The 25,782-nt window shown below is 44.1% G+C and overlaps 1 protein-coding gene across 4 annotated transcripts in view; it reads left to right on the forward strand.

Annotated features, from left to right (window-relative positions):
• The first annotated feature begins 582 nt into the window (after positions 1-582).
• CACNA2D4 (calcium voltage-gated channel auxiliary subunit alpha2delta 4) overlaps positions 583-25,782 on the forward strand; it is a 127,874-nt gene continuing 102,674 nt past the window's right edge. For 2 of the 4 annotated variants that reach the window (XM_037064783.1, XM_037064784.1), the window contains exons 1-9: positions 583-644; positions 856-1,029; positions 4,139-4,220; positions 5,790-5,906; positions 10,202-10,261; positions 11,565-11,727; positions 12,108-12,239; positions 23,724-23,784; positions 24,407-24,557. In XM_037064783.1, the coding sequence (XP_036920678.1) occupies positions 866-1,029; positions 4,139-4,220; positions 5,790-5,906; positions 10,202-10,261; positions 11,565-11,727; positions 12,108-12,239; positions 23,724-23,784; positions 24,407-24,557 (930 nt within the window). In that variant the 5' untranslated portion in view covers positions 583-644; positions 856-865. Of the gene's footprint in view, positions 1,030-4,138; positions 4,221-5,789; positions 5,916-10,201; positions 10,262-11,564; positions 11,728-12,107; positions 12,240-23,723; positions 23,785-24,406; positions 24,558-25,782 lie in introns of all 4 variants that reach the window. The other 2 variants (XM_037064782.1, XM_037064785.1) reach the window with 2 other exon arrangements.

The raw sequence follows: 25,782 nt of genomic DNA on the forward strand, positions 1-25,782 counted from the left end.
CAATGGAAAGAGACAGAGGTCTTAACCAGTAGTGGTCAATCTTCCTTTTGCATATACTAGGAACATGTTGCTGAGAGGGAAAGACCCTGAAGCATCATCTACTTCCTGGCTAATGTGCCCCTAGACCAGAACCAGGAGCAGGTGCAATGTGGAGTTTGGGGGGTCCCTAGGGTGTTCACATGGCCAAAATCAGCCAGAGTTAGACTCTCAACTCTATCCCCAATCCTTCCTGTGTATCCTTCCTGGTATCCTTTCAGGGACTGGTTTCCAGTCCCTGAAAACAGGACTGGATGACAGGAACCTGCCAGGGTCACTCAGAGGTTTAAGAAGAGGATCTGTTGTAGCTCTTGGTAAATTGGAACTCTGAACAAACATCAGCTGGTATCCCAGGCTAGTGTCACAGTGTCCTCCTCCTGTTAGGTGCACAAAGACTGCCTCTATAAAGCGGGGAAGTACACTCTGACCCTCCACTGGGCAAGCCCTGTCTTCTGAAATCAGAGTAATCCTGCCGAGATCCCTCCTGCCACCCCCTCCTTCCTACTGTCAACTGGGGGATTAGAGTACAGGCCAGTGGATTAACGGGTTCATTCTGTCACAGCCTCCCTTGCCACAGTCAGCCCCTCTCCTAGAAGCCTGCTAGGCAGGTAAGGTGTCTCCTCTGTTATCTGCGGGACAGAGAGAAAGCCCCTTCTCCCACCAGGCATTGCAGCCAAAATTGAACTATAAGCCAGGAACTCCAGGTTTACTAGGACTCTAAAAGCAGAAGGCTTGGGGACATCCCAAGGGTCTGAGTAACAGGAAGATAGAGCCCATGGTCTGAGGCTCCTGTCTCCTCTGCACCCACCCTGACCCCAGCAGGAGCAGCATGCCTGGACCTCCCAGCTTGCCCACAGACCCCAGCCACCCTTACATCAGGATGCCCTGGGGCCTGGGGCCCTTGCTGTGGAAGACTGCAGTCATCCTGAGTCTGCTTCTGTCCAGCACTGCCCTGTCCCCTACGTCAGGGCAGACCAAGATTCCTCTGGAAACGTAAGCATCCAATTCAGCTCCCACCCCATAAAACCCTTTCACTCCTTGCTCCTTTTCTTCCTCCTGGCAGACCTCAATCCTCTGCTCTACCTACCTCTGATCTACCTCCAGGCTCTGCCCTGGGTGCTTGGATGGCCCACTCTCCCGTTTTTGCTCTGAAGACCTGTTCTTCACCCTCCTCTCTTCCAATGGGGAGCTCCACCCACCCATCCCCAAACACCTGATGGTTTTAAGCAGACCTGATTGTCGGCACTCACCGGGATGGCAAGTAGCATCTCAAGCACATGCAGGGCAATGCTTCTTGCCAGATAGATAATCGCTGATGTGAGGTGACTGGGAATGGGAGTGGTGTGGGCTCAAAAGGATCCTTGCAGCTCCCCAAGGATTTGTTAGGAAATTCATTTTAACATTCTGAAAGTGTACAGTTGTTTAAATCAACAAAATGGCTCATGCAACCAGGGACTAGGTCAAACTGGACTTCAGTGGTCTCAGTCTCCCCTTTCTACACCCTTCTGCCTCCTTCCAGGCCCTGATTCTAAACCCTGTCATAAAGGCCAGGTATCAGTCATTTACATGTGGTATAAATTTAAATGACTGTGTAGCCCCTCTGAGAGTATCTGTTTTTAGTCCTTGGCTCTGGTGGTTCTATTAAAGAAATTTCCAATAACGGTGGGAATCAAAGTGTTCTAGCCTAAATAAAGGAGGTTACCTGCTTAGTTCATATCTAAGTCTAGCCACTCAAGTGCAGCCTGAGAGTCAGGCTATCAGAGCCAGCGGTCAACCTCATGTGTTAACAGAAGTGGGGATGGGGCACCAGAGCAACGCATGTTTTTGTTGAGCTTTGTTGATCAGTGGATTTGAGCAGCACTGTTTCCATCTGGTAGTGCTTTACAAAGACACCCTTAGTCCACATAGCCGTTCAGTGAGGTGGGTAACAGTGTCCCTATTCTGCAACTAGGGAGTTGAGGTGACTTCCCAAATTCATGTAGCCAGTAAATGGAAGTGCTGTCATTTGAACTCAAGTAAGCCTGGCCTGTATGCCACTGCTATACCCAGAGCAGCATGTAAAACTATCTATTGTTGAGGGAGACATTGAGAATAATTTTCATCCCTAGAATATACACCAACTAATAGTAGAAAGCAAACTCTAGGAATGGTCTGAGTACCAAGTCAAGATGGATGGAATCCAGGTCTTGACTGGGGAGAACTTTGGTCGACCATCAGCAGAAAAACTCCAGAGCGAGTCACTGAAATTAAGGGCCCAAGACACACTCACGTCTGCACCTGCCCACTCCCTTGGAGCTGGGCTTCCATGGAGAACCTTGCTCTGCCTCCTCTTCCCACTGGATCCTTCCCAGTCTTTCCCACCCTAAATACCCCACATTTCTCTCTTTGAAGCTATTCCATCCTGCCATTCATCCCTCAGCCTCCACTGTCTGCCCTGGCTTCTACTGCCCACCCAAATTTGTTTCCACCCCAATCTCAAAGACCCTCATTGACCAATCCAGTAGCCTCTCCCTTTCTCTGGAGTCTCAATGCCTCAACTTCCATAACACTTGACACTTAACACTTCTCTTGAGTCTCCTTGTACATCTATTACCTCTCTTTCTCAAGTGTCCCTTTCCCTCTGACTGCCCCTGAGATTGTTGGTGTTCTCCAGGGCTTGTTGTCCACTGAGACCTTCTCATACTACACACTCAGTCCCTGAGTGAGCCCATCTACTCAGAATTTCCACTGTCACCCCCATACTAATGACTCTTAACCTTTCCTCTACCTATTAGACTCATGTATCCATTGCCTATGAACAGCTCTTTCTGAACATCATGAAAGACTTTAAATTCAAGTTTGTGTCTTTCAAGATACAGAGCAATTGGTGCTTTCTAGAGTTGGACAACACACAACCTGTCCAACATCACTCTAACAACATAGGCCTGCAACAGAAACCTCACATTCTACATATCCCAAGCTGCACTCATCACCCTCCCCAGCCTGCTTCCATGATCTTCCTGATATTCTTAATTTTATTTAATAACACCACCATCAGCTCAACCACCCAAACTAGAAACCTAGAAGTAATGCTTGTCTCCCTCAAGCTCTTCCAAATCTATTTGTTGCACTAAACCCGGGTGTCCCTTCAAACACCTATTAGTCTATCTGTATATGAAAGGACAGCCCTCTAATAGAAGGTTTTACACTAGGTGCATGGCTGAACATTAGGACATTAACAGATAGTGGTTGAGTGACTGAATAAATGCTGATCTCAAAATGATCATGTGGGCAAATCCTCTTTGCTCCATCTGGAGAGGCTTAGATACAGCCTGCGCCTACCCCCACAACCCCACCAGCCTGTCCAGATGGTGAGATTTGATGTCCTTCTGGGGATGGACAAGAGATTGGGGTTTCTGCCTAGGCTGCCTCTCAGGCCCTCACTGCTAGGCCTGCCCTCAGCAGAAGCAGAAGCAGCTCAGAGCCTTTTCCTCTGCCTCTGTGCTTCATGCTCTCTCTGAGGTTTCAACAGATGAGGCAGCAGGCTACAATGACCTTGAGCAGAGAACACTAGAGAGGGAAGGACTCACTGAGAAGCTGCTGCTGTGCCCAGGCAGGTCCTGTGTCTGTCCTCAGGGTCCTCTCTGTCCTGCGCTGGGCCTGTCCACAGCCCCTTGCCCTCCTCTGTTTTCCATTCTCCAACCAGAGACCACAGGCTAAAGGTGCATATGGTCAGGGTTTGGTCTAGCTCATCAGCCCCTGCCCCCCACCCCTCAGCCATCCACCTGAGACCCAGCCAAGTGTATTCAGCATACTCAGTGCAGTTGCTGAGCCCCTGGTGGGTTCCTGGAGCCCCCTGCTCTGGCCAAGAGGGGCAGCAGTTCTGTGTGTGTGTTTTTCCAGGTGTATGTCAGTGTGTATGCATTTGTATGTGTACATGAGTGTATGCACATTGGTGCACAAGCCTCTATCATGTTTGTCTCTGTGTTTGTGCATGCGTGCATCAGAGGATGTCTATGAATGTAAACACTTGTTTTGTATGTGCATGTATATCTATATGTATGTATGTCTCTATGTGTGTGTGTGCATGTGCACATACACATATACGTTCATGGCCCCACAGGGTGAAGCTGTGGGCAGACACCTTTGGCAGGAACCTGTACGACACTGTGACCAAATACTCAGGCTCCCTCTTGCTGCAGAAGGTCAGTAACCCTTTCCCAGGGAGCTCGAAGAGGGCTGTTGGCCAGGGAGCCCTTCCAGGGAAAGGAGCAGAGACCTCAAATCCCTGAAAGCTGGAATGGAACAGACAGGTTTATTGGGGAGGAGCTGTGAAGTGCAGAGGGGTGAGGAAGCAGGAGTGAGCAGACTAAGATGCAGACCCAACACCTGTGAAAGGGGACAGGGGAAGGAGAAAGAGTAAGAGGGGCTTCAGCCCACCGTGGGAAAGTCCTTCAGGAGCTCCTTGGGCAGGACAAGCAGGCAAGCTGGTCTGTGACCTCTGCAGAGGGAACTTCCATATATCCAGTTCTCAGGTGCTCCAGCCAGGCCTGGGGGCTGCAGAGCCCACGTGGACCCTAGCAGAGGTCTGAGCCAGTGCTTGGCTCCTGAGCAGGACACAGGGCCCAGTGGAAAAGATGATGCACCAGTCCCTACCTTTGCTGATAATTGCTTTAGTGCAGATTAACACCTAGCTGATCTCTTACTAGATAATAAACATCTTCTGATATTTATAACTCCCAGACCAGTTTTAGGAATAGCTTGCCATTCTCAATTATTACCACTTGCTAAGAGCTTTATATTCAGGATTTAATTCTCCTCACAACTTAATTTTCTAAATGATGCCAAAAGCAACTCTCAAGCTTTTATGTCTGCACACGAACACCATGCAGCCCCTGCCTGTATCCCCTTAACCCACAGCTCACCGGGTGAACCAAGAGGAGCCAGGCTGAGGAGCCAGGCATCCTGTGCCTCTACAGGCCACTGTAACAAAGACAGCTCAGACCAACTTGCCACTCACACCACACTCTGACTTTGCAAAGCAGTGTTTCATTCAGTGTTCTCATTTGTGCCCTCTAACCCCAGGTGAGAAAGATAGAGCAAAATTATGTGACTGTTTTGGGTAAAAACGTTCTCTAAGTCTATGCATTCTAGAATATTCTCTAAAGCCATGCCAATGTCCTATCTTGCAGATGAGGAAACTGACTAAGTACCTTGCCTAAGGTCACATGACCAATAGGTTGGCAAACTGGGTCATTAGACATTGGTGATATGTACACTCAGCCTGGAGAGTGAATTCGAACCCAGCCCTCTGAGCTCTTCCAGGCTCCCTGGCAGTTTGTCAGGTAGCATCAATACCTGTTGATGCTAAGCTTGGTGTGGACACAATGTGCATCAGGGGGTGTGGGGGAAAGATAAACTGATGCTCAAGAAGGTATTACAGTCCACGTGAGCATCCCCAGGGAAGTCTCAGAGACCTGGCTGTGACTGATTAAGTTTGTTGACCTGAGCCCCAGTCTACTCTCTCCTCAGGATATTAACTGAATGTGTCCAGAGACCCTGGAACAGAGAGGACATTTGATAAGAGGCAGCTATGATGGTTAGTGAGGGAGATTCTGTGAGGAGGTGAGGGCCTGTCCTTGCCTATGGTTGAGTAAACAAGGCCCCATGGTGTGAGTGAACTAGTTGAGAGAATGGAGGCCACATGTAATTAGGTACCACATGTCCTGATGCCAGATGACAGGTGCCCATCTCTCCCACATTCCCTCTAACAGAAATACAAGGATGTGGAATCCAGTCTGAGGATCCAGGAGGTGGATGGCTTGGAGATGGTGAGGAAATTCTCAGAGGACATGGAGACCATGCTACGCAGGAAAGTGGAGGCTGTAAAGGTGCTCCAGGTCCTATTATCTGTGGGGGGACCCACCCTAGCCTCTGTCACATCAAAAAGACCCTCAATGACATCCTCTCACTCATCTCATCTTTTTCTTACCTCACGAGCATCAACCTTGAATCCCCATGACCCCAAAGGTCCTTGTAAAGGGGGAAATAATAGGAAGCAAGGGGAGAGAAGAGGGCTGGGATTGGAGCTCTGCCTTAGAGAACAGAGTCCTATGCAATAGAATCAGCCTGCAGCGTCAGGAGGGACCCTGCATCATGACATTGTATTCAGTGACTAAGGCAGAACAGGTTGAAATGAGGGCTGAGGAGTTGTCTGCTGAATGAATGGGTAGGTGGATGGGTGAGTGGGTGAGTAGACAGATGGATGGGTGGATGGGTAGTGCATGGATAGATAGATGGTGGGTGAGTGGGAATATAAAGTTGTGGAGAGCATACAGAGTAAAGCTCCCTCCTCTCCTCCCCGCTCTTTCTTCCCCTACTCATCCCACTACCCTTTCCCCTCCCACTATATGGGCCCACCCTTCATGGCACCGAAGTGCTCTGAGGGCTTTCCAGACAGCATGGGTGCTTACAGTGATGGGCACCCTACTCAGATGATCCATTGTAGCATATCCACCAAGTCTGGCTTGGCCTAGATGAAACAACATGTCACTTCCCTGGCATGAAGTGCCTGCCTACAGGGGTGTGATGGGGCCCTGGATGATTGGAAAGACATAGTTCCTGCTCCACCCAGCCAGAAATCTGGCCATCTAAGACCAATGTTGTCCCCCTGAAAGTTTCATCTGGGGAGCCAGGGGAGAGCAGTAAACTGTTGGAGGGGAGGCTGAGGCCAGTGCCAAGGGTGGGAAGTGTGGGGAATGGAATCTGAAGCCTGGCCAGTTTGCTTGCCTGTCTTCCATGACCCCCATCAAAAGCACTATCTGGGAGGAAAAGCTGGGGCCACCCTTCCTACATAACTGAAACTGGAAAAGACCAGCATTCATGCAGCCTGTCACATACCAAACCCAATAAACAGAGACAGGGATTGAATCTGTATAGATGCTTTATTCAGGTGGCCACTGATCTGAGAAGGTGGGTCCATACCCTAACGGACCATGTTACATTTTCTTTCAAGCCAGCCTTTTATAACAGAGAAGAAAGTGCGATAAGAGGTTTTGAAATTCAGGGAAAATTAGATTAAAAAAAAAAAACTATAGTATTCTTGCCCTGGGCAGTTTAGCTGTTCCCAGGGGCAGATGGTCCTCTGTCTCTCTCTGGAACACAATGGCCCAGATTACTGCACTTGTTCCCCAGGCAGTAATCTTTAGAAGTGCTCCAGGAGGTTGGCTATCTCTCTCAGGAGTGATGGGCCTTATCTGCAGTTCCTGAAACAATAACTTTGACATATGCATTATGTACTAGGCTTATTAACTATTTACCTCAAACTAAAATTTTCAAGCTCTTGAGTCCCCTATCACAACTTGTAGTCTTTTTTCTTCAAGCTTAGGGGTAAAGGATCTTAGCATGAGGAACCACTGAGAAGATACCAGGGGACTTAGAGAGCCCATTCTGGGCCATAGCAGGGGGATACTGACCTCCCACACAAATAGCATAGCAGTACCACCTACCTCCTTCAATTTGCAATGCTGTGGAAACTGCCTTCCTGGGAAGAGCACAGACAGTGGAATGCAGGAACATACATTGCAGGGGCTGGTCCCTGAGGTGCCAGAACATAGTAGTCCTGGCCCACCCCCAGAGGCCTGACTCTGGGCTCCCAGGGGCTCCAGTTGTGCTGTGTCTTTCCCACAGCTCAACCTAGGAAACCCAATCAAACCAGCGCTTGCTCTGTAGACCTTCTTCAAGCACCAGTCCCTGCTCCCTGCTGGGGGGTCCCTGGCAAGCCACAGCCGTGGAACCTTCTATGGGAATCCCCATGGGGAAATTTACTGCAAAGCAGCACTAAAATAACCTTGGCCCTGTGAAATGTCCTTTTTAAAAGTATGTTTTATTGACTATGCTATTACAGTTGTCCTAATTTTTTCTCCCCTTTATCCCGCTCCTCCCTGCAGCCCCCTTCCCACCAGCATTCCTCTCCACCTTAGTTCATGACCATGGGTCATACATCTAAGTTCTTTGGCTCCTCCATTTTCTATACTATTCTTAACCCCCCCCCATCTATTTTCTACCTTCCATCTATGCTTCTTATTCCCTGTACCTTTTCCCCTATCCTACCTCCTTTCCCTCTCTGCTGTTAACTCCCCATGTGATCTCTATTTCTGTGAATCTGTTTCTGTTCCACTTACTTGCTGAGTTTGTTTTTATTTTTGTTTTTTTTTTTAGGTTTGGTTGTTGATAGTTGTGAATTTGTTGTCATTTTACTATTCATATTTTTTATCATCTTCTTTTTCTTAGATAAATCCCTTTAATGTTTCATATAATAAGGGCTTGGTGATGATGAACTCCTTTAACTTGATCTTATCTGAGAAGCACTTTATCTGCCCTTCCATTCTAAATGAAAGCTTCGCTGGATAGAACAATCTTGGATGTAGGTCCTTGCCTTTCCTGATTTGGAATATTTCTTTCCAGCCCCCTCTTTCCTGCAAGGTTTCTTTTGAGAAATCACCTGAGAGTCTTATGGGAACTCCTCTGTAGGTAACTGCCTCCTTTTCTCTTGCTGCTTTTAAGAGTCTCTCCTTATCTTCAATCTTGGCTAATGTAATTATGAGGTGCCTTGGTGTGTGCTTCCTTGAGTCCAAATTCTTTGAGACTCTGAGCTTCCTGGACTTCCTGGAAATCTATTTCCTTTGCCAGACTGGGGAAGTCCTCCTTCATTATTTTTTCAAATATTTTTTCAGTTTCTTGCTCTTCCTCTTCACCTTCTGGCACCCCTATGATTCTGATATTGAAACATTTAAAGTTGTCCTGGGGGTTCCTAAGCCTCTCCTCATTTTTTGAATTCTTGTTTCTTCATTCTGTTCTGGTTGAATTTTTATTTTTTCCTTTTGCTCCAAATTGTTGAGCTGAGTCCTGGGTTGGCCCTGTGGGATTTCTTCATCACATCCTAGGAACTGGGGGTTGGGAGCAAGGAAGTTAAGGACCCTCCCACCCAATTTACAGATTCAGAGATATTTAGTGGCTTCTCCCTGACAAAGCCAGAATAGGACCTCAGGTATTCTCCTCTTTTTTCTTCATATTTATTGAGGTATAATTGACAATAAAAACTGTATATATTTATATTCAGCAGCTGAAAGGTGGAAACAACTCAACTGTCCAACAACTGATGAATGGATAAACAAAATATGAGATACCTATAAAATGGAATATTACTCAGCCATGACAAGAAATGCAGTTCTGACACATGTAAAAACACAGATGAACCTTGAAAACGTTATGCTCAGTGAAAGACTCCAGATACAAAGGTCACATACTCTATGATTCCATCTATGTGAACTATCTGGAATAGAAAAATCCATTGACAGAGAGTAGATCGGTGTTGCCAGGAGCCAGGGAGAGAGAGGAATGTGAGTGATTGTTTAGTAGGTACAGGGTTTTCTTTGGGGGTGATAAAAAGCTCAGGAACTAGATAATGATAGTTGTATGATACTGTAAATGGTCCTAATGTCACTGGATTGCACACTTTAACATGACCAAAATGTATTTACATGCACACACACACACACTTAAATAGATTATTTTTAGAACACTTTTAGGTTCATAGAAAAATTGTGAAGAAAGTACAGAGAGTTCCTATATAGCCCCTGCTCCCACAAACACATAACCTCCCCAACTATCAACAACCCCTGCCAAAGTGATACATTGGTGCAACAGATGAACTACATTGGCACATCTTTGTCACCCAAGATCCATAGTTTACACTAGGGTTCACTCTTGGTGTTATACATTCTGTGGGTTTCGACATATACATAATGACATGCATCAACCATCAGAGATCACACAGAATAGTTCCACTGCTCTAAAAATCCTCTGTTTTCCAACTGTTCATCCCTCCATCCCCACTACTGCCTGGCAACCAGGGATGTTTTACTCTCTCCATAGTTTTGCCTTTTCTACAATGTCGTGTGGTTGGAATCAGGCAGCAGGTAGCCTTTTCAGACTGGCTTCTTCCACTGGGAAATATGCAGTTACCTTTTGGCTGGTGTGAAAAGTGCTGCTGTGAACATTTATGCACAAGCTGTTGTTTGAGTCCCTGTTTTCAGTTCTCTCAGGTATATTTTTAGGAGTGGAATTGAGGACCCACTGGCTTCCTTTGGCCCATTGATTCTCCCCTTTGTGTCCTGTCCCTCAGAATCTGGTAGAGGCCACCGAAGAGGCTGACCTGAATCACAAATTCAACAAATCTCTGGTGGTGAGTGCTATTGCTTCTAGAGCTCCCAGCAACAGACAGGGTCACCTGAGCACAGGATATGGAGAGTGGGCATGGGGGGCAGCACTGTCTTTTAATGTGCTCAGGATTTGTATGAACCTATAATAATTTGATTCTGAAATGCTCCAGAGTCTTTTGACAAGGGATTTATGGGCCAGGTAGGTGAGACAACAACCAAACCCTGGGGCTGGGCATGTACAGTGGCAATCCCCCTTCCTTCAGTCATTTATCACCCAATGCAACATGCTAGCCTCTGCCCAGATAAAGTCAAGAAGCTCATAGACCAAATAACTCTAGCATGAAGCCTATAATGTGCCCATACAGGTGGTCAGGTATTCCCACAATGCAGAAAGGAGGAGGAGGAGCTCAGAAAGTCTCTCAGACAGGGTAGCCTCTGGGCTCTCCCAGGCTGAGGGGGAGTTGAGCAGCTGAAGGCATGAAGAAGGGGTTTCTAAGCTGGGTGAAGAGAAATAATAAGTACATAAGATTGAGAAAATTGCCAGCAGTCAGCTCTGCATGTCCAGGGGATGGTAAAGCAGAAAGTGACTGTGATAAGGGTAGAACTCTGGCCTTTATTCAGCCTGAAAGGCACATATTGAAGGCTTTGGGCTGGGGAGGGGCAGACCTGGATTCGTGGCAGCACTGTTGTGACATGGGCAGGACATGGTGGGGGTGGGGACTGAGGGTGCTCACTGAGGGAGCTCTTCAAGTTGGAACCACGTGGTATGGAGAAAGTGGGGAAGAGAGTCTGATTATGGCTCCAAGGTGGTAATCCAAGCAGATGCAACACAGTGTAAGAGCAGAGAGCAGACTGCTGGTTCCTCAGGAGACATGGGGACCCAGTCCACACACTGTTAAAGAGAGAGGGCCTCACTTCTTGGGGCACCACCATCTGAGTCCCTCCGAGTCTTTCTGCACTGAAGGGCCTGGTGGTGGCTGACAAAGCTGCTTCTGTCCTTGTCTCTCCTGGAATCTGTCTGACATCTCTGTCTCCATCTCTGGTTGCGTCCATACATGATAAAGTGGAGAACTGAGCAATAATCCAGACAATTTACAGGAAAACACAATCAAGTCAACCATCCGCTCCAATTATCTGGACATGTGTTTGCCCCAAATTCTGTGAGTCATTGCCTGAATACCCCACAGACAAAGCTTGTGTAGAAGCTGTCAGTCCGGCTGACGTCTCTCCCATCTGAGTCTTCTGATTGCATCATTTCTCTTTCTCTGGCTCACTTGGTGGGACCCTGTCTTCATTGTCTCTGTCTGCCATTCTCTTCTACCATAGTTTGACTATTACAACGCAGTCCTGGTCAACGAGAGGGATGCGAATGGCAAATATGTGGAGCTGGGGGCTGAGTTTGTCCTCAAGTCCAATGCACACTTCAGCAACCTCATGGTGAACACGTCCCTCAGTAGTGTGCAGCTGCCCACCAATGTGTACAACAAAGGTAGCCCCTGCCCCATAGCCTGGTATGATTGTTGGGTGGTGCTGGTGGGGGTTAATGATTTGCCCCCATTTTCTTGACAAGCCCATCAGGATGTACACTCATTCTCCAACCACCCTGACTGAGGAAGGGGAATCCTTCCACAGGAGCCTGGGCTTGGAGACGGGTCAGTGCTCCTGGCTGGGAGGGTGTGAGTGTGACTCTCCACATGAGGGTGTGAGAAGGAAGTTATGAACTATATCACTGCAGGCTGTGTGTGCATGCTTGTGTGCACGTGCATGCATGTGCAAATGTGCTAGCAGGTGTTTTAGTGGGTAAGAACTGGTCACTGTTACTCCTGATTTAGTGTCCCCTGCAAAACCTTCTATAATCTCACCCTTTAGACCCAGATATTTTAAATGGAGTCTACATGTCTGAAACCTTGAACCCTGTTTTTGTGGAGAACTTCCAGAGAGACCCAACACTGACCTGGCAATATTTTGGCAGCTCAACTGGATTCTTTAGGATCTATCCAGGTAAGGACATAGCAGGCATCTTCAAGTCCTCTGGGCTTTTTCTCTGGGAATAAGGCAATAGGGGTATTAAAGATGGACCCTGACACTCAGATCCCTGGCAAATGGAGTTGACCCTGATATCCAAAGGCACCCCCACACTTTGACACTCTTTACAACATGATATGCACATTTTCAGCAGAACTGTTGAATGAGTGAATGAATGAATGAAACACCATGGTAGTCAGCCAATAAATGCCCACATTGAACCCTTGTCTTATGAAAATGATTGTGGAAGATGCAAAGGAGAATAAAAGCAATTCTTGATCTTAAGAAGTTTATATCTTAACTGGAGAAATGGGGCACATTCAACTTAACATGTTCAGTAGCAACGTAGAGATGATGTCATGGGTCATGATATGGTATGTGACCAACCTAACAAATAGGATGGGGAAAGCTCCCTTGTCTACTAATAAAAATATAAAACAAAAAATCTACCACAAAATTTGTGAAAGTTCTCCTTTTTTTAACTTCCTATTTAAAATAATTCACCTCCATATTTTACTCCAACCCATTTTTGTTTTAGCACACTGTCCAAAGTCTTGACATTGCCCTGTTTTCCTGAGACAAAATCAGAAAGGTTCTAAAGGACCCTTCTGTGTGCTCAGACTGCAATAGCCAACTTCTCTCTAGGAGCGTAGGGGGACCCTGGAGCTCATGAGTCCTCTATTAGTTAGCCTGCTCCTTCCTGTTTCTCTGCCCAAACCCACTACTAGCCATTGGTTCTTCTGTTCTCTGGAGCCTCAGTAAACAAGTTTATCCCTCTTCCTTGTAACAGCCCTTCAAATGCTCGAAGACAACCCACAGTTTTCTCAAGTCTTCCCCAGAGTAGAATTCCTGTATATATTCTTGCTGCATCAGGCTTTCCAGAGAAGTCAAGTTGTGTGCAAACAACACAATCCAGGTGTGAGCCATCATCTTAGTAGAGAGAACTGTTTCTCACCCCCCACACACACATTACAGATACATATCAGCCTCAGGTAGACAATGTGGGGTTTGCTATAATCTTGATCACAGTGTGATATCCCCTGCATGTGTTCATGCAGGCCCAACACAAAAGCTAGACTACCAACAATTTCTATTTACCTACGTGCTCCTTCTCTCTCTCACCCTCTCCTCCCCCTCAGTTCCCTCATCCCCACAATTGATTGGATAATAGCTGAATTATGACCTTATCACTGTACTTGGATTTTTGGCTGTCTGTTTATTCATTTATTTAGTTTTATCTTATGTTTACACATATACATCTGCTTAAACCGTATATTATCTTGTTTTACTTGTTTTTAAAATTTAAAAAACTGGTTTCTGATACAGATTTTTAGAACTTGCTTTTCCATTCAATATTATACTACCAAGATTCATTAGGTTGTCACATATGGCTATACTTTGTCATTTTTGTTCCTGTATCATATTCCTTGGGGTCAATATATCAGTTTATCCATCTTCCTGATCCTATCTTGGTTGTCTATAGTTTTGTTTTTCTTCTTTGTTTTTTACTTTGATGAACAACATTATTATGAACAGTCTTAGAAGTGTTCCTCTTGGGCATACCGCAAGGAATAGAATTGCTAGATCCTAAGACATAAGACAATTCATCTATGACAGGGAAATGCCAAATGGTTTCCCAAAATGCTTGTACCAATTATATTCTCACCAACAATGAATAAGAGAACCAACACTTCCACATTTTCTCAAGCCCTGGGTATCAGTGAACTTTTAAAATTTTAAATAATTTCTTTTTTTATATATTTTTTATTTTATTGATTATACCATTACAGTTGTTTTATTCCCCCCTTCATTCTCCTCCATCGCCACACCCCCTCCCCCACCATTCTCCCCCCCCTTAGTTTATAACCACGTGTCTCAAGTTCTTTAGATTCTATATTTCCCCTACTATTCTTCCCCTCCCCCTATCTATTTTCTACCTACTGTCTATGCTATTTTCTGTACATTCTCCCCCCTTCTCCTCCTCCCACTCCCCTGTTGCTAACCCTCCATGTGTTCTTCATTTCTATGGTTCCACTCCTGATCTAGCTGACCTCTTAGTTTGCTTTTGTTTAAGGTGTGGTTGTTAGTAACTGTGAGTTTGCTGTCCTTTCACTGTTCATATTTTTCATCTTCTTTTTCTTATATAAGTCCCTTTAGCATTTCATATAATAAGGGCTTGGTGATGATGAACTCCTTGAACTTGACCTTATCTGAGAAGCACTTTATCTGTCCTTCCATTCTAAATGAAAGTTTTGCTGGATAAAGCAATCTTGGCTGTAGGTCTTTGGATTTCATGACTTGGAATACTTCTTTCCAGCCCCTTCTTGCCTGTAAGGTCTCTTTTGAGAAATCCGCTGACAGTCTGATGGGAACTCCTTTGTAGGTGACTGTCCCCTTATCTCTTGCTGCTTCTAGGATTCTCTCCTTCATTTTCATCTTGGCTAATGTAATTATGATGTGCCTTGGTGTGTTCCTTCTTGGGTCCAACTTCTTTGGGACTCTCTGAGCTTCCTGGATTTCCTGGAAGTCTATTTCCTTTGCCAGAGTGGGGAAGTTCTCCTTTATTATTTGTTCAAATAAGTTTTCCACTTGTTGCTGTTCCTCTACCCCTTCTGGTACCCCTATAATTTGGATGTTGGAACATTTAAAGATGTCCTGGAGGTTCCTAAGCCTCTCCTCATTTTTTTGAATTCTCATTTCTTCATTCTTTTGTGGTTGGATGTTTCGTTCTTCCTTCTGGTCCATTCCATTGATTTGAGTCCCAGTTTCCTTTCCATCACTATTGGTTTCCTGTACATTTCCCTTCATTTCAATTAGTTTAGCCTTCATATGTTCCTCTAATTTGTGACTATAATCAACCAGTTCTGTGAGCATCCTGATAAACAGTGTCTTGAACTGTGCATCTGAGAGGCTGGCAATCTCTTGGTTGCTTAGAGTTATAGGCTCTGGGACTTTGAGTTCTTCTTGCACCATCTTTTGGGCTGTTCATGCCTGTTAGGTAGGAGGATCGGAGCCCTAGGTGTTCACCAGAGCAAGGCAACTCAGTCGCTGGGTTGTGACTCTGTAAGTGGGGGCAGGGTCAAAGAGGAGCAATGGTGTCCCGTCTGCTGCCTGCCACAGAAGCTGCCACTGTCACCAGGGCCGCACATTTTGTCTCACTGCCTGCGAATGTGTGACCGCAGTGAGCCCTCCGCCACTGGGTTCACCCACTGGGGCCTGTGTGGTCCATCTCACTGTGTGCGAATGTGCAACCACAGTCAGTCTGCCCCGCACCCTCACTGGGTCCGCGCTGCTACCCCGCTGCTACCCCAGCTGCCTGCGTGCCTGGGTCGGGGGATCTTTCCTGCCGGATCCAGCTCAACTGCTGGCTCCGCCCCTCTTACCGGTCTGGTTGAAAGGTTCGTTGTTATCGGACTTCCGTATAGTTCAATTTTCTGTTCTTTGGCTGTGTCTTGGTTTACTAAACCTTTGTTGTATTCAAACTTGGTTGTGGGAGAAAGCACAGTGTTTCCACCTATGCCTCCATCTTGGCGGAAGTCCCCTTAAATAATTTCTTAGTATAAAATTATATTTCACTGTGATCCAGCATTGCATTTTTCTGACCACTTGTGCAACTGAGCCTCTCTTTATATGTCATTTGTTGTATGTATTTCTTCTTCTGTGAAATGCCTATTATATATTTTGCCTAATTATCTATTGACTTTTCTATTAACCCACCCTTGCATTTCTATGGTAAACCTAACTTGATTGCAGTATACCAGTCTTTTATGTATTGTTGGATTTAGTTTACTAATATTCTGTTTAGAATGATTGCATTTATATTTTTAAGTAAAATAATCTTATAATTTTTCTTTTTTGCATACCTTCCTTGTCTGTTTTTCAAAATTATACTAGCTTCATTGGATAAACTGGGGAGTATTCCCTCCTTTTCTGGTTTCTGGGAGTATTTATATAAGATTAGAATAACATTTTCCTTGAAAGCCTGGTGGACTTCATCTATAAAACCATGTAGACATGATGTTTTCTCTTTGGGAAGATTTTTTAATTATCACTTTGATTTATTTAATACTTGCAAGACAAATATGACTTTCTGTTTCTTCTTAATTTGATAAAGTACTTTTTCTAAGAATCCACCCAATTTGCCTGAGTTTTCAAATCTATGTCCATGAAACTATAGTTCTTATTATTTTTAAAATCTCCACTGTATCTATAATTATGTCCCCCTTTTATTTGTATTATTATTTATTTTTTCATTACCCACATACTACTGATTTTGCTATTTTTATTGTCTTTTCAGGAATCATCTTTTGTCTTCCCTGATTGCCTTGTATTATTTCTCTGTTTTTTTATTTTACCTATTTTAGTTTTAACTTTATCTTCTTTTTTCTCTTTTATTCTGTTGTTTCTCCTGCTAACTTACTAAGTTGAACACTTAGCTTTAATTTGTAGACTTTCTCTGATTCTAAAATTAGAGTTTATGGCTCTATATTACCCCTAGAAACTACTTTTGCTCCATTTCACAAGTTTTGTTTGTAGTGTTTTTTTTAAATTATCATAGTAAAATACATAAATTTTACCATTTTAGCCATTTTCAAGTATATGATTCAGTGGCATTAAATCCTTTCATGTTGATGTGCAGCCATCATCACCATTCACCTCCAGAACTCTCTTCATCTTGAGGAACTGAACCTCTGCACACATTAAACTGTAATTCACCTCTCCCTCCTCCCCCAGTCCCTGGCTAACACCATTCTCCCTTCTATCTCTATTATTTGGCTACTGTAGATATGTCATATAAGTAGAATCTTACAGTATTTGTCTTTCTATAACTGACTGATTTAACTTGGTGTAATATCCTCAAGGTTCATCTATGTTGTAGCATGTGTTAGAATGTTCTTCCTTTATAAAGCTGAAAACTATTCCATTGTATGGATATACCACATTTTGTTTATTCATTCTTCTGTCAGTGGACACTTGAGTTGTGTCCACATTTTAGCTATTGTGGATATTTCTGCTATGAGTATGGATGTACAAATACCTCTTTGAGACCCTGCCTTCAATTATTTTAGGGATGTACTGAGAAGTAGAATTCCTGGATCACATGGTAATTTTGTTTTTATTTTGGAGGGACTGCCATGCTGTTTTCTATAGTAACTGTGCCAATTTACATTTCCATCAATAGTGCCCAAGGGTTCCAATTTCTCTACATCATCATTATTTTGTTCTGTTTTGTTTCTAAGAATAGCCATCCTACTATATGTGCATTGTGTTTCATCATGGTTTTGATTTTCATTCCCCTAACAATTAGTGATGTTGAGCATCTTTTTATGTGCTTTTGGCCATTTGTATAGCTTCCTGGGAGAAATGTCTATTCAAGTCCTTTGCTCATTTTTTAATTTGATTGTTTGTTTTTCTGTTGTTGAGTTGTAGGGATTTTATATATATTGTGGATATTAACCTCTTATCAGATGTATTGTTTGCACTTATTTTCTCCCATTCCATGGATTTCCTTTTCACTCTGTTGATCATGTCATTTAATACACAGGAATTTATTACCCATGTTTTTAGTGTTATGGTACTATTTTAGTTATCATTTGCTTCTGAGTATTTTTAAATTTTCCTGTGATTTCATTTTTTTTATTTAAAAGTGTGTTTTAAAGTATCTAAATATACAAGGATTTTATACTTCTGTTTTTATGATAAATTTCTAACTTAATTGCTTTGTAGACAGAGAATATGGTGTATGTGGTACTGATTACGTAAAATTAGTTAAGATTCAGTTTAGTAGCCTAGTATGTCACTAAGTTTTATAATATTCCATGCACATTTTAGAAGAATATGTGTGCTCTACTTGTGGGATGAAAAATTGCATATGTGATTAGATAAGCTTGTTAATTGCACTGTTCAAATTTTCTCTATCTTTGCTGATTTTATGTCTGCTTGACGCTTGATAGCCCTTATAACACTTTGTATTTTAAGTCTGTTTTCACTGATATTCAAAGAAATACCAACATGCTCTTGATTATCCTGATATATATTTTTCCCATTATTTTACTTCAAAACTTCTGTGTCATTTTGTTTTAGTCACATCTTCTAAAAAGAACCTATAGCTTTTAAATTTTCATACAAACTTATACTTTTTTACTAGTTGGCAAGTTCAGCACATTTATATTTATTGTATTGCTATATTTAAACATGCTTATTTTATTTTTTTAAATATATTTTATTGATTATGCCATTACAGTTGTCCCATTCCCCACTTCACTCCCCTCCACCCTGCACACCCCTCCCCCACCATTCCCCCCTTTCGTTCATGTCCATGTGTCACAAGTTATTTAGATTCTCTATTTCCCATAGTATTCCTGCCTTCCCCCTGTCTATTTTCTAGCTACCGTCTATGCTACTTATTCTCTGTACCTTCTCCTCCTTCCACTCCCCTGTTGCTAACCCTCCATGTGATCTCCATTTCTATGGCTCCACTCCTGATCTAGCTGTATTCTTAGTTTGCTTTTGTTTTAGGTGTGGTTGTTAATAACTGTGAGTTTGCTGTCCTTTCACTGTTTGTATTTTTTATCTTCTTTTTCTTATATAAGCCCCTTGAACATTTCATATAATAAGGGCTTGGTGATGATGAACTCCTTGAACTTGACCTTATCTGAGAAGCACTTTATCTGCCCTTCCATCTTAAATGAAAGCTTTGCTGGATAAAGCAATCTTGGCTGTAGGTCCTTGCCTTTCATGACTTGGAATACTTCTTTCCAGTCCCTTCTTGCCTGTAAGGTCTCTTTTGAGAAATCAGCTGACAGTCTGATGGGAAGTCCTTTGTAGGTGACTGTCCCCTTAACCCTTGCTACTTCTAGGATTCTCTCCTTCATTTGAATCTTGGTAATGTAATTATGATGTGCCTTGGTGTGTTCCTTCTTGGGTTCAACTTCTTTGGGACTCTCTGAGCTTCCTGGATCTCCTGGAAGTCTATTTCCTTTGCCAGAGTGGGGAAGTTCTCCTTTATTATTTGTTCAAATAAGTTTTCCACTTGTTGCTGTTCCTCTACCCCTTCTGGTACCCCTATAATTTGGATGTTGGAACATTTAAAGATGTCCTGGAGGTTCCTAAGCCTCTCCTCATTTTTAAATTCTTGTTTCTTCATTCTTTTGTGGTTGGATGTTTCGTTCTTCCTTCTGGTCCATTCCATTGATTTGAGTCCCAGTTTCTTTCCATCACTATTGGTTTCCTGTGCATTTCCCTTCATTTCAATCAGTTTAGCCTTCATATGTTCCTCTAATTTGTGGCTAAAATCCACCAATTCTGTGAGCATGCTGATCACCAGTATTTTGAACCATGCATCTGAAAGGTTGGCTATTTCTTGGTCACTTAGAATCATAAGCTCTGGGGCTTTGAGCTGTTCTTGAGTCATAATGTTTGGTCTGTTCGCACCTGTTATGTATGAGGGGCAGAGCCTTAGGTGTTCACCAGGGTGGGGCAACCCAGTTGCTGGGTTGTGACACTGTATGTTGGGGTGGGGTCAGAGAGGGGAAAAAATGGCACTTTGCTCTGCTCTGCTCTCTCTCAGATTTCTGTCCTCTCTGCAACTTCCCACAAGTAAATTGGGCCCTTCTGGTGCTGGTTCCCAGGTGTGTGGGCCCGTGTACTCTCCAGTACCCTGTGGGTCTCTCCAATGAACTCTCTGTGAGCCTGGGAGCCTCTCCTGGCCCCTTGACCCCGAGAAAGTCTTTCCAGTTGGTGCTTTCAGGCTCTAATTCCCGTCGCTGGGGCCCTAGCCTGAGCAGTCTTTCTCACTGTTTGCTTCTTCTCTTGGTTTATCTGCGCACGAATGTGTGACCGCAGTCAACAGGCCACCCTGCACCCTCACTGGGTCCGCCCATCCCCAGGTCTGGGATCCACCAACCGCCTCCCCCTTCGCTCCTGGGTTCGTCAGACCAAACGATCTTTCCAGCCAGACCCCACTTTGCCGCTGACTCCGCCCCTCTTACCAATCTGGCTGAGTGGTTGTCAGACTTCCATACAGTTCATTTTTCACTGTTTTGGCTGCGTTTTCATTTCTAAAACTTCACTGTCTTTAAATTTAGTTGTGGGAGGGGGCACAGTGTTTTCACCTATGCCTTCATCTTGGCCGGAGTCCTAAACATGCTTATTTTAATTTTTATAATTTGTATTTGCCCCTCTATTTTTGTTTCTTTTTTCTTATTTACCTTTTTAAATGATTAACCTTTTTTGATAAATCACTTGTTATTTCTCTCTTTTTGTTTCTCTCAATTTAGAACTTATTCTTCTGTTTTTATTCTTTTAGTAATTACCCCTTATCAGGAATATTTAACAAGATATTACAATTAAGTAATATTTTACCCCTTTTTCTATCAAAAAAGGACTTACAGGTCTTTCACTTGCATCTCCTTCTTCCACACTGATTTCCGTCCTACTATCATCTAATATTTTCCCTTTTTATTTTTACAAATTAGATACTGTGACTGTTATTTGATGCAAACATTGCTTGTTTGGTACTAACTGCTGTTTACCATTTTGTTGGCCCACAACCCCTTTGCGCACCACCAGCTGTCTTTCCAAGGTCCTGCTCCTCCTTGAGGCAAATCTCCAGAGGTTCCTTTGTAGTAGTCCCCTTAGTGTTAAGCTGCTTCAGCTTGTGTTATCTACACATGTTTTATATTATCCTCATCTTTTTTCAAAAATTTGAATGTATTCTTTTTTATTTTTGCAAGCTACACAGATAATTTCCTGTTGTCATCCTATTTAAGTAGAATAGGCCAAATCCTATTTCTTTTTTATTGGAGACAAGGGACTGACTAAGCCTTCATTTAGTGACACACCCCTGAGAGACAGCTTACAGTAAATTACGGCTCAAGGGAACAAACACCCCAAGAAGAATTTGGAAAACAACATTGCAGTCTTCTACCCCCATTCTGGAGTGACAGATCTGCTGGATATGCATTAGTTTCTCCCAAGACCTTAAAACTTTGTTCAACTGCTTTCTGGCTTCCACTGATGTTGAGACTGCTATTAGTTTAACTGCTTTTTCTTTGAAAGTAAATTTCTTTTTCTAGCTTTTCTGGCTGCTTTCAAGGTCTTTATTTATTTATTTCCCTTTGGAGTTCTGCAGCTTCACCACTATGTGTCTGCAAGTGGGTGTCTTTTTATTAATCCTGTTGGATATACTGTGATTCCTGGATCTGCGGGTTCATATTTTTATCAGTTCCAGAACATTCACTCTCACTGTCTTTGTAACCATGGTGTTTCCTTGTGCTCTCCCTTTTCTCTTTCTATGTCTCCAGTAAGTAATTCATTAAACCTTATTTTAGCTTCCACAGGATTCTGGACAAATCCTTCAAATTCCTGATTTTTTTTCTTTTTCTCAAAATCATTTTGTTGTTGTTCAAGTACAGTTGTCTCCATTTTCCTGCTACCACATTCCCCTGCCCCACCTGCCCCCACCTCCTACCCTCAATCCTACTTTCTTTGGCTTTGTCCATGTGTCCTTTACACATGTTCCTTGACGACCCTTCCCTTTCTTTCCCCTGTTATCTCCCTTCCTTCCCCTCTGGTTACTGTCAGTTTGTTCTTTATTTCAATGTCTCTGGTTGTATTTTGCTTGCTTGTTTGTTTTGCTGATTGCATTTTTTCCTTTACCTGCGAATGATCCACTATGCATTTATTTGTTTAACTTTTTTTCATTTACAAAAATTGCATATTTAAAAGGCTGTTTCTTTGTTTCTAATCACTTCTTGTTGTATATTTTTTCTTGTGATTTCTCCAACATAGCTATCCTATGTTTTGTATTTGGTAGTTCTAATACCTGTAATCCTTAGAAGGATATATGTGGTGGTTCTTGCTGCTGCTGCTGCCTCTCACTCATAGGGGCCTGTTTCCAGTGTATTGGTAATTTCTGTTTGTAAGACCATGCTGTTTATAATCTGTGGGAACCCTACAGGCCTGATTTGGAAAAGCTCCCCTTCAAGAGGGTCACTTGTTGGGGAGTGAGGGCACCCAATATTTCTTGTTGGAGCCAAGGGGACCCCCAACCAGAACCACCAAAGCCCTCTTTCAAGGTTCTGGTTCAGAGCCCAGAACCTCAGACTCACTTTCTGTGTCTTGTTATTGTTAAAGGGTCAAATTCCCCACAATCATGCTCCCATGGGAATGTGGCCTTAGGAAACTCCACTGCTCACCAGCTGCTGCAGGTTGATGGCAGAGCCTTGCTACTCAGGCTCCCCCGACACAGCTCTGCCCATGGCTCTGACCTGCTTCCCCTGCCAGCCTGTGCCTCCTCATTCTTCTGGCCCCTGCCCCTCCCCTTTGGAACTCTGCCTCCAGTTGTTTGGTTTTGGTAGTATGATCTGATTCTTGCAAATTTCTCCTCCCTTTGACAGACCAGCAATGCCTCAAGGTGTATATCTCATCTGAAGTCTAATTGCTGTGGAACAGGAAGATTCCTTAGAGCTTCTAGACATTCATGATATGGCCACAGTTTTGTTTTGTTTTTCTAGCCCAAACACAGCATAATATAATTGTACCTATTATTTTTAATATCTTATTGTGAACCCACTCTTCCCAATCACTATTTTTAAATAGGAGTGCTATCATGGAGCATGTCAATGATACCTGTGCTTTGTGCACATTTATCCCAATGTTTAATTAGATGAATAAAACAAAATCTGCCCCAGCACTCTGCTAATGGGTCAAGGCAAGATCTTTTATACTCATGTATTTGTTGTTTTGTTCATATGACAAATATTCAATGATCACCAGGTCTTCTCAGTGCTATGTCAGACACCGTGCCAGGTATAGGCAGACCTTGGAGATACTGCGGGTTCAGTTCCAGACCACCACAATGAGTTTCTCAATAGAGCAAGTCCTAATCTTTTTGCTGATGAAGGGCCTTGCCTTCAGGTTGTAAACAATGCAACACCTTTGAAATGTCATAAAGCAAGGGCAATAAAACAAGGTGTGTGTGTACTATAAGGAGTTTATAGTCTTGCAGCCCAATCATTTCTCCCAGTCAGCTAACAAGAGGGATTGTGAGCACTAACAGACAACCTGACTGGAGGCAGGTGGGCTAGGAGTCAGAGCACCTGGGTCTCTCAACACTCTGTCTATGCTTTTGCCAGATGGTAAGGGATGTTAAAAGTTATGCCTTCCTGAAGCTTCCCCTTCCACAATTGAATGTGAAGCTCAGTTCACAAATGAGTCTTGGGCACAGCATATAGGAGTCCTACTGTAAAAGTAACCCCAACTCTGAATCTGAGAAGTGTGGATGGCGAGTGTCCCTCCATCAAGCCGGCCTCACCCTTGCCTGTTGCCTCCCTTTACAGGGTGCTCTAGACCCTGCTGTGCAGGTCCATGGCTGGCCTTCCCTGGGGGTCATAGCATTCCAGGGGCTCTGGGCCAGACTCACTGAGGCAGTGAAAGAAGCAGCCTTTGTTTCCCCAGGCATCAAATGGAGGCCTGACAAGAATGGAGTCATCACCTTCGACTGCCGGAACCGTGGCTGGTAAGAGCTCCTGGGGGGAGGTCTCTGGTGCTGGCATTCATCTCATACACTTTGAGTCTTGCACCATTCTCCTCCAGTCTCTGCCCCCCAGTCCAAGGGTCTCAGGTGTGTAGAACCTTAACCCAACACAAGAGCAGGAAGAAGCTGTCTTCCTTTTTGTCATGGCTGTCCTTGCTGCCCGACCAATCACATTTGTCTTTTCTGCCCCTCAGCTCCCTCCAGGACACTGGGCTATCTCCAAATCCACCCTCTGCTAGGCTCTCCTCTCCTTCCACATCCCTCCTCAGGCAGATTTGTAACAGAATCTGAGGGTGGAACCCAGTTGTCTCCCTTTCTGCTGCCCATGCCTCCAGGATCCAACTGGTTCAAAATATGGAGGATAAGGTTACCAGCAGAACTTGATCTTTCTCTCACCTGACAGGCCCATTAGATTGGCACATGACCAACCGTTGTTCCCAAATGATCTTAGAACTATGCTAAACAGTTATGGAACATGATATAACCCAGCATTAATGGGGCACCTGCCTAAACTGAATACAAATAGAAATAATGAGACTAGGTTGGGTGGTTGCTCTGGCTCTGATCTTCCCGTCATTGACCTGTCCCTTTCTTTCTGCCAAAGGTACATTCAAGCTGCTACTTCTCCCAAGGACATAGTGATTGTGCTGGACACAAGTGGCAGCATGAAGGGGCTGCGGATGGCAATCGCCAAGCACACTATCTCCACCATCTTGGACACACTGGGAGAGAATGACTTTGTTAATATCATTGCGGTAAATGTGCCTTCCTACTCTTGATTAGCTCTCCCTTGTTTTTAAAAAACTTCTGGTGCCTGCACTGGAATGACCTGCACCTACAAACACACAATGCTTCATGCTGTAGAATAATTCCTCTGTACCTGGGGCTCCTAGTCTAGGGTCAGACCAGGGATGGACTGCAAGAGGTCCATAGAGTTTCTGAAATTATGTGTATGTTCATTTTTCTGAGTCCATAGAGTTCATTAATTCAGATAAATCTGGGATGTAACAAAGATTAAGAAGCACTGGCCTTGAGCAAACACCTGATTTATCCCATTCATGTGCTCTTGACCGGTGTCCATCTCTGAACAGTCTCTGCATTCTGCTGTAGGATGAGTGATCCCTGGGCTCCAGCTTTGCAACAATCCCAGTTCTCCCACTCCCTTTATCCCAAATCCAGACACATCAGGAGAAAGGAGAAAGTAGTAGGACACCTAGACAGGACCAACAAATCCTGGCCCTGCTTCCACAGCAACTCTTCCTAGCTCTGCTTGCCCCTAGACAGGTAAAGTTTGGGACAGAGAGCAGGAAGAAGAGGGGACAAGTTAGGAGAATGCTTTCAAATGCAATGAGAGAGGAGGGGCATGAAGGGGGGACATCATAGTCCTCCACAGAGGCAGAGCTGACAGCTACCAGGGGTACCATTTTGAAGGCTATCTGATCCAAGACTTTCCTCCACTAGCCTGCCACATGGCTGAAAATTATTATCTTTAGTGGGATTTATTTACCTCATAAAGAAATATCAAAGCAAAATGGTCTAACTTTAGAATGGCCACCCTGGGGGTAAGGGAATGGCCCCCTCATCCCTGAGCTGCTCCCTGAGGCCTGCATCACTTAACCACCCACATCACTCCTGAACCCCACGCACCCCAACTCTGCTGCCAACCCATCCCTGTTCTTGACCTGCAGCAGAGACAGCACTGCTACAGGATCAGGTCTCACCCCCGCACAAGAGTGGAGATGTACCTCCCTCACAGCCTGTCAATAGCTAAAGGACCCTCTTCATAAATACAGAGCAAAGAGAAAAAGGAGCACAGGTTTTTTTTAATTTTTAATTTTTATTTTTATTTTATCTTTAGAGGGGAAGGGAAGGAGAGAAGGAGAGAAGTATCAATGTATGGTTGCTTCTCATGAGTCCCCTGCTGGGAACTGGCCTGCAACCCAGGCATGTGCCCTGACTGGGAATTGAACCGCGATCGTG

Source organism: Sturnira hondurensis, unplaced genomic scaffold (genome assembly GCF_014824575.4).
Source record: "Sturnira hondurensis isolate 20B ecotype Veracruz unplaced genomic scaffold, ASM1482457v3 Scaffold0015509, whole genome shotgun sequence".
NCBI classification, from domain to species: Eukaryota; Metazoa; Chordata; class Mammalia; order Chiroptera; family Phyllostomidae; genus Sturnira; species Sturnira hondurensis.